Below are 8,408 nucleotides of genomic sequence, written 5' to 3'. Positions count from 1 at the left end.
ATGTGAATAGTCTGATGGTAGGTGTCTGCCAGACAGTAGAAGGTGTCTGCCGGACAGTAGAAGCCACACTGTCAAAATTTCTTGCGAAATTTTCTAGTTACATAACTGGGATGTAAGTAGCAAAATATAACCATGTTTCAGGGTCTTCAGTTCAGATAGCCTAAATATTTTTTTAGACATTCTTCTTTAAAGGACCACAGATACTTAAAGAAGAGACAGAGAGACAGTAAGAAGAAGTGAGACGTTACAGTTTTGACCCAGAAAAGTGGGTCTAAGAATAGTCCACTGGAGAGTCGGACACAGCAGCCTCCTTATGAGAAGCTGCAGCTCTCAACGGTGACTGCTCATAGCTGACTGTTTCATAACAACACAAACACTACTAAGAGATAGACTTAACTTATTTATGTGTTAGGTCAAAAGATGCCAAAGTTAACAGAACTAAAACTGGAGTGCAAAGGTGCTAAAACATCGACTCAAGAGAGATATTGTGATGTTGCTGAAATGTACGGAATACGGAAAATTGTGACGGCATCTCTCAATTTTTTCACAATTTTCCCAAACCAAACAATCAGTCGATTATTGGGAGAAAATAATCATCAGACTAATAAATTATAAAAAAATATACTTCTGCAAATTCACCTGATTATACTTTTACTACATGCTGTAAGATTTGTAAGTATGTTTACAGTGTAGTATGTGTTCTTTTACTTAAGTAAAGGATCTTAATACATCTACTTCCACCACCTCTTGTAAATCAAACCTGGTGGCACCTCCAGCAGAGCAGACAACAGCTGGACAACAGTTGCAGCAACATTACAACACACAATCCACAGATGGAGAGCAGCACCTTGAAGGCCAGCGAGCTAACGGCACCCTGCAGAAACACCAGCTGACCCAACACAGCTTCACAAGGCTGTTTCCTGACCCACTTACATGTGTTGTGTGGGTGTGGGTGAGAGAGAGGGAGGAAAAGGGAGAAGGGTTTTAATGATTGTATCTATAATTGGTTATTTCTGAGCTCATGTCTCCAGCCAGACACACACACACACACACACACACACACACACACACACACACACACACTTGCTCGCTAGCGTTCTCTCTCAAGCTGTCTCCCTGAGCAACCTGTCTCTCATTGGTTATCAGAGCAGAGAGAAAAATGGAACCCTCAGGCCACACGATGTGATTGGTTGCCAAATATCACTCTCAGCCAATCAGAGGGAGGCAGAGCCGGGGCTTATTGATTAGAATGGAAATGTTTCAGGATCACAACTTCATGAGTAATAAGGCAGGTAAATGATGAAGGATGATGTATTATTGACTATAGTGTATAATATAGGAACATATGACGTCATGTTAACACTTGACCAGTTATCCATTGACTTAAAAATTAAGAAAATACCCAGAATTCCTCTCAGCCATAGAAAAGATGTTTTAAGAGTAATAGGTGGGATTTAAAAAGAAACGTTCTGAGCATGAACAGTGACACCAGGGCTGAGCTAAAGACTTTAAATGGATATAAAGGGATCTTTGTCCACATTCAGTCATGGTGAACTGACCTGTAACCAAAACATGTGACATATGCCTAGATTCAGTTTTATCCCCCCCAGTGTACACATAAAAAAGCCTTTTCTCTTTAAAGGGTAATAGTATTCTATTTTTTTTCTTTAAGTATCGTCACCAAATGCTTTGAAAACATCAAAACAAGCAACGTGTTAGTTCATCTCCATCCATCAGCTGTGGCACTTCTCCTCAAGCCCTATTCGTTCTTACTGAAGGTGTAAATCTTTGAAGAAAATGCTATCTGTGATGACTTAAAGTAAACTACAGTGAGTGTTCATGATAATGAAGGAACATGTCACCTAGTGCAACGGTGTGCCTCTTTTTTTTTGGACAACATTGGGGATATTATGTATTTTTCTTACTGTCAACAAATCTCATGAACACCACAACCATCAGATTTGCGTCTTAGAATAAACAAGGGAACTTGTTCCTTTCATGAAAAACATTCCTTTGACCATATGCAGGCTTTCCTTCAGATGCATCACAGGCAGGAAATACCAGTTGTCCTTAATCCTCTTCCTCCTCGAGAGGGGGGGGGGGGGCTTTTGCTGATTCTTAGCACTGACAGCAGCCACACAGTCAGCATTAAACAAAAAATACAGCCACAAAGACCCACTGAACTGTGCAGTGTGATCGCAGATGATTTCACGTGATTTAGCACAAAACAGCATTAGCCCCGAGGCACTTTGGAGGACAACGTGATGGGAAGAAATATGAGATGCAGAAAACGTATATGAAAGCACTCAGTGTGAAGGGCATTGCATCAGGATATACATTAGCTCTGTCTCATGGGACTTTCCCAGACCTCATACCTTCACTCAGAATGAAGAGGTGCCCCATATTAAAGATGAGGCAGAGACTACAGAGTGTTAACACAGATCTATAGTTATAGTTTACTGTAGGGCTTTGATACAGACTCCAATATTTTTGCCAATTTGAGGGATTTTGGACCTTTCGTTTGAGTCTCTGCTGTAGTGTGCATTTATTACATAAAATAAACAAAATAGGCTTTTCTTTTGCACATGTGAAGAGTTTTGTCTGATGTAATGCATAAAAGTAGAACAAGATTTATTGCATCTGATATCAACAGATTTTGCTTACATTAGCCATATTCTGATAAACTGTGCATCCATGTCAAAATGAAAATAAAATAAAATTTTATACTGATCTCCCCCATTTTGCCCAGCCAGACATGGAATAAATCCACCGCAGAGAAGACAAACAAATCAACGTTTCAATAAACCAGAATGTAATGCAGCCACAATGCATGCTGTGTTTTAAGATACGAGTTTAAAGTCTGGGTAAAGATTAAAAAAAAAGACTTTCAAAATGCTATCTGACCTAATTGATAACATATGTGATAGTGAAACAAGTAATTGGGCTGTGGTAAGTTAGTGTTGTAACATGGCGATTGAGCAGCAGAACCACTGATGATACATGTATGTGCTGTAGTTGTTATATTAGGGGAGGTGTTATATTAAGGATGGCTCCAGTGCGTCATCGAGCTATGATTTCAGCCCAGCCCATAATATCATGAACACAAAAATGGTGAAAGTTTAACGGTCTAACTCCACAGTTGAGTACTATATAGTTCACTGTCATTTCAAGATTAATAAAATTATTTTTCTATAATGTACAATGTGTTTCGAAACAAATCTCAGATTTTACATTACCGGGACTTTAAAACTGTAACTAAACTAGAAAATCTCTGTTATTACACTACCACCTACACAGGCTGTATATTACCCATCACGCCTCTGCTTTGGGAGTTGTTAAAGGCATTCTGGTAGGTTTGAGGGAAAATAGAAACATATGCACAGAACATCACCAAATTGATAACAGAAAGAGAGGATACTAGCAGGGATACAACCTCAACCTGCCCTTCCATTGTTCCCACTGAAACTATCTTTTTCCTCCTCTCATTTCCTCACAATAGGGCCTCTGCAGCTCAATAAACTGATCCAGGCTGCAGCTACAGTATTGTGGACTGTCGTCACTAAGTCATTCTGCATGGCTGACTTATTGACTGGATGTGGCCAATGAATCAGAGCAAGTAATTACTGCAGCTCCGACTCAGTCTTTGATTGCTGCACGTCGGGCAAAGAGAGAATTGACATTTTAAGCTACATTGGTCACCAGTTCCCGTCTGGACGTATGAGACATCCGACCAGATAGTGGGGAAAGAGAAGCACATACAAAAACACTGCCAGTCATTGGAACCACTGGTGCTGGATTCAGTTGCATCATCCGTTTGTCATCATATCGAGTTAAAGTGGAGATTTAGCATCAATAAATGAAACCAGGCTGCACCTCACAAACTAGTTTTAACGTAGAGATTAGTTGTTCTTAAATAGTTTGCACCCAATAACTGCCAGGGGCCACAAAGCAAGTTTGGCTCTCTTTGGATTATGTATACAGATAGCAAAAAGTGATATTCAACCAGGTGAAATGTAAACAATATAATCACATAATTGGGAAAATGATATGGGAAATGTAGGAAATTAGTTTTTGAAGGGCTGGATCCATACTAAGGAACAAAGGTTGGGATATCACAGCCTCTGCTGCATATATTTTGACCATTGTGTTGTTTTCATCTGTCTCCAACAAGTCTCCAAGCTTTGTGGAAGTACATTACTCAATAGCTGGAGGGCCCCTTTAATGTAGAGTTTATTTTCCACTAATACCTGATGTGTTTCACACACACACACTGAGATGTAATTGGATATGCAGCTCTTTGTGTTGTAATGTCCCTTAATAACAGCTCATCAGATTATCACACTTGATAATCCCAAGGACCACATGTCCTTAATCTGACTTCCTGGTAAGTGTGCATGTGTGTGTGTGTGTGTAAAAGAGAGAAAGAGAGGGAGAAAGATGAAACCATGAGTGGATTCCATTTAAAAACTGAGCAGAGCATTATGGGTCTTGTTGGTTGTTTTACCTTATTCGGTGTTTTCATGACACGTGTATCTCTGCATGTTTATCTTTTGTCTATGATTGTCAAGAATGAATGTATGAAGCTACTGACTCACAGGGTCGAGCTCTCACCTTGTACTTGGCGGTCAGTTGCTCAGTGGCTTCTTGCTCCTTCCTCAGAACTCCCATCATCTTCTCCTTCTCTCCCAGGAGCCTCTGCTTCTCCTCAGCCAACATGAATTGATCTTCTCTGATGTCCTGTTTTTCCCTCTCCAACCGCTGCTCCTCCAGCTTCACGTACTCCTCCGCGTCCTTCTCCACCCCTTCCTCCTCGTCCTCCTCACCTTCCGTCTCTTCATCCCCGTCTCTCTCCCAGCCCTCGCCGTCCACCTGCTCCTTCTTCTGTTTGGTCCTCCACTTCCTGTGGTTGAGCTGGGCCCTGAGGCGAGCGATCTCCATCTGGAACTCGCGCAGTAGAGCATCCTTGGGATCTTCGTTGACTCTTGGCTGGTTCTGGATGTTCTTGGCCCGGTTGGCGTAGCGGAGGGTGGTGAGGGTCTCGTCGTAGTGCTGGGGGGCCGGGCCTAAGGTGGCGACCATGACGGTCTTTGCATTCCCGCCCAAAGAGTCCTGCAACAGCCGAGTCAGTTTAGAGTCCCGGTACGGCACGTGGCCGCTGCGCCCGTCGGCCAATGCTGAGATCACGTTCCCCAGGGCTGACAAGGACAGGTTGATCTTGGCGGCCTCTTTCAGGCGCTCTCCCTGGACGCCTGTCTTGGCCTGGCGCTCGCTGCCAGCCAGATCCACCAGGTTGAGGCGTCCGACCCGGATGTGTTTCCTCCCGTCAGGTCCGGGCTGGCTGCACTCCACTGTGATCAGGAACAGGGCGTGGGACCGAGACGAGTGCTCGTTCATGTCTGTGGCCGCGACAGCCCTCGCCTGGTTGCCCACGTTCATCACCTCCTCGATCTCCTTGATGCTCTTGCAGACACACGATGTGAGGTCGCGCACATACACCCCGGACTCTGGACTCTCCCGGAGCTCCAGGGCTCTGGCGTTGCCGTGGTTGGGATCGAGGAGATCCAGAACCTCCTCCAGGTAGATCTCGAGGTAGGACGCCCGCACCAGGTACTGCTTATCGGACTGCGAGCGGGATATGTGCGTGAAGATGTGGTCGAAAGCGTTGGGGATCACACCCCGTTTCTCTGGGTCCATCCACGCCCCCTGCATGGTGTACGTCTTCCCAGTTCCTGTTTGTCCGTACGCAAATATGGTACCATTGAACCCTGCGAGCACCGAATCTATCAGTGGCCGCACGCTCTCGTCGTACAGGTCTCCCTGTTTGGAGTTTGCATCATAAACTGCATCGAAGGTGAATGTTTTTTGAGGCTCGCTGGCTGGTGCTCGAGGGTTTCGGAGGATCACCTGTCCGAGCCGCAGGTCCATCTGCACGATGCACCCCGCGGGCCCATTGGACTCCTCCTTCCGGTTCAAAGGACGGCATCTAACTACCACCTTCACTGACTCACTGCTCTTATTTTTTGACATGACTGGCTTCTGTTTTTTGTTGTTGTATGCAACAAAAGGACAATCTATATCAGCTAACTCAAAACAGGCTGGCAATGATGCCTTTAATCAGACCTCTTGTCTGCCTGTGAATTGTGAAACCATTGATTTTTTGAAAATCATTAATGACAAATTCAGTATGGTTCTGGATCATATCATGAATAAAATAGCTACAGTGCCAAATAACACAGACTCCTTTAACCTCCAACACAATTCATGGCACATGCCACTAGTCTAATGGCTAATTCCCTTTCCTTATTGTCTGTAATATTAGCTCACAGATACACAGACGGTCATCAGCTTTCACGCGTTGGATCGACGCTCCATTGCAGATCCACGTCCAGATTCACTCGGTGGAAAAAAAAAATTCAGCAATGCCGACTATAACACCATATTCAGATATCCCACTCATATGGTCCTGGTAGATCCGCTACACGCCGCCGTCCCGCATCCTCCTGCCCGCCGCTCACTGATGCTCCGAGTTGTGCTTGTGGCTCTCGGTCTGTGCGGAGAAACGGAGCTTCCCGACTACGCAACACACACACACACAGACACATACACACACACACACACACACGGTCATTCAAATACCACACCCCACATCACTGCGGAGTGGAACAAAGGATCATGGGAAATGAAGTGTAGTTAGATAAAACATATTTTTTTTCGTATGGGTGTCTTGAAAAAAATGCAAATGTTCCCTTTGAATACATATTAATTAAGTATCTCTGGAAACTTTGGGAAAATGCTATAGTTTAAACAATATGTTACGGTCTCTATATACTATATGTTGTCTCTGTATAATTTCCAGAATCATTTTACATTACATTACATTACAGTCATTTAGCAGACGCTTTTACCCAAAGCGACTTACAATTCAGATTCTATCATATATCACATATCCTTCTCATAATTAAAAGAGACAAACTATTAGTTTAATTGTAATGGTCTTCATAATGCATCATAAGCTACTGTTAGCCCATGATATTTACAATAACCAGGTGATATAATGAAACAAAACTGCATTTCAGTAAAAATTCTAATTCAGATGAACTGCAGAGAGAAAAGACACTCTGATGATACAGACAAATCTGGAGCTCCTTCATGAATATCATTCTGACAGCCCTTTGTTTTTACTGGATATGGGCAAACTCTTGGTCTGCAATCAAATAAAAGTAATTTTCATTTAATATCTAAAAATCTCTCCAAAACCTATCTCAGGGAGATAGTTTTGAGATTATAATAATTTAGCTAGAACACAAATAAAACTACATCAGTTCTAATATAGGGTGGATTTTCTGTTTAATAGCAAGATATTATATTGAAATATTATTCTTTCCACCTTTTTCTTTTGTTTGTTTTCTTAAAATTTTCTATTTGGGTTTTAATCCTGTATTGGATCTGAATTTGCCTTCAACTGAGTATTGCCTGTTCTTTTAAGTGTTGTAGCTCAAGGTAAGGAAGGAATCAAAAACAACACCAATATAATCAACGAATAGTTCATTTTCAAATAACAATGAATCGGTTTGCACTATAAAAGACTAACCTCACACATCCGTTTCATCACATGTTTGATCTGACAATATGTCAAAGATTCAATGTCAGACACAAAAAGGTGACTTATTCTTTTCAGGTAAGTTTAGATCCCTGTTTGTTATTGTATGAGCCCATTAATCAGCATTACAATATACATCTCCAAACTGCTGTAACTTTACCCCTGATTCCTAGTTGGACCCAGTGAATTGTATTTAAAACGTGTTTTTAAGAGCATGGCTCCAAACGCCATATCTTCCACTGAATGTCCGCCCTGTTGTCCTGAAAAACATATAACATCTTGACTTAACTTTTCAAATGTTGATTTCCAAGAAACTTTAAGTATAAATCTAGTAAGAAATTGAAACTGCAAGTGGCTCTTTTATCACCAGTCCGATTTTGGAACTTGTTTCCCAATAGTTCTCATACAACTGGGCTCCCAAAGCGGCACAAATTGAGGACAAGGGGACCAAATACAAAATGAATCATTACAAGGCTTTTTTAACAGTTTATTCATAACACAATAGCACCACCTGGTGAAATAAGTTTGGAATACACTATGACCTGCAGGCAGTCGAAGTCACTGAAGGAGGCCATGGGTACATCCCAAGTCTCTTAATTGTCATTTCCTCGCTCCTCGATCCTCGCTTGAACCGGAAGTTGTTCTGCGCCGCCATATTGACGGCCGTCCCAAAGCTCTTATTTAGCTCTGAGGAGAGAGGATCGAGGAGAGAGGAGGGATCTCCGAGGAGCCATGAGCGAGGACCCACGAGAACAGACTTCCAGGAAGTGTTTTAACGGCCGACACGCCCCCTCATTGTTCATCAGTC

General features: G+C 42.6%; 1 protein-coding gene across 2 annotated transcripts in view; it reads right to left on the bottom strand.

The window, feature by feature from the left end:
* The window catches only part of kif3ca (kinesin family member 3Ca), a 19,323-nt gene extending 12,802 nt beyond the window's left edge, over positions 1-6,521 (bottom strand). For both annotated transcript variants that reach the window (XM_031861599.1, XM_031861600.1), the window contains exon 1: positions 4,612-6,521. In XM_031861599.1, coding sequence (XP_031717459.1) covers positions 4,612-6,027 — 1,416 coding nt within the window. In that variant the 5' untranslated portion in view covers positions 6,028-6,521. The remainder of the gene's footprint in view (positions 1-4,611) is intronic.
* Positions 6,522-8,408: the final 1,887 nt, after the last annotated feature.

The sequence above is a fragment of the Anarrhichthys ocellatus genome, unplaced genomic scaffold, assembly GCF_004355925.1.
Source record: "Anarrhichthys ocellatus isolate YVR2014 unplaced genomic scaffold, GSC_Weel_1.0 scaffold25, whole genome shotgun sequence".
NCBI lineage: Eukaryota > Metazoa > Chordata > Actinopteri > Perciformes > Anarhichadidae > Anarrhichthys > Anarrhichthys ocellatus.
The sequence above is the reverse complement of the archived record's forward strand: the minus strand, read 5'-3'. Positions and strand labels throughout refer to the sequence as shown.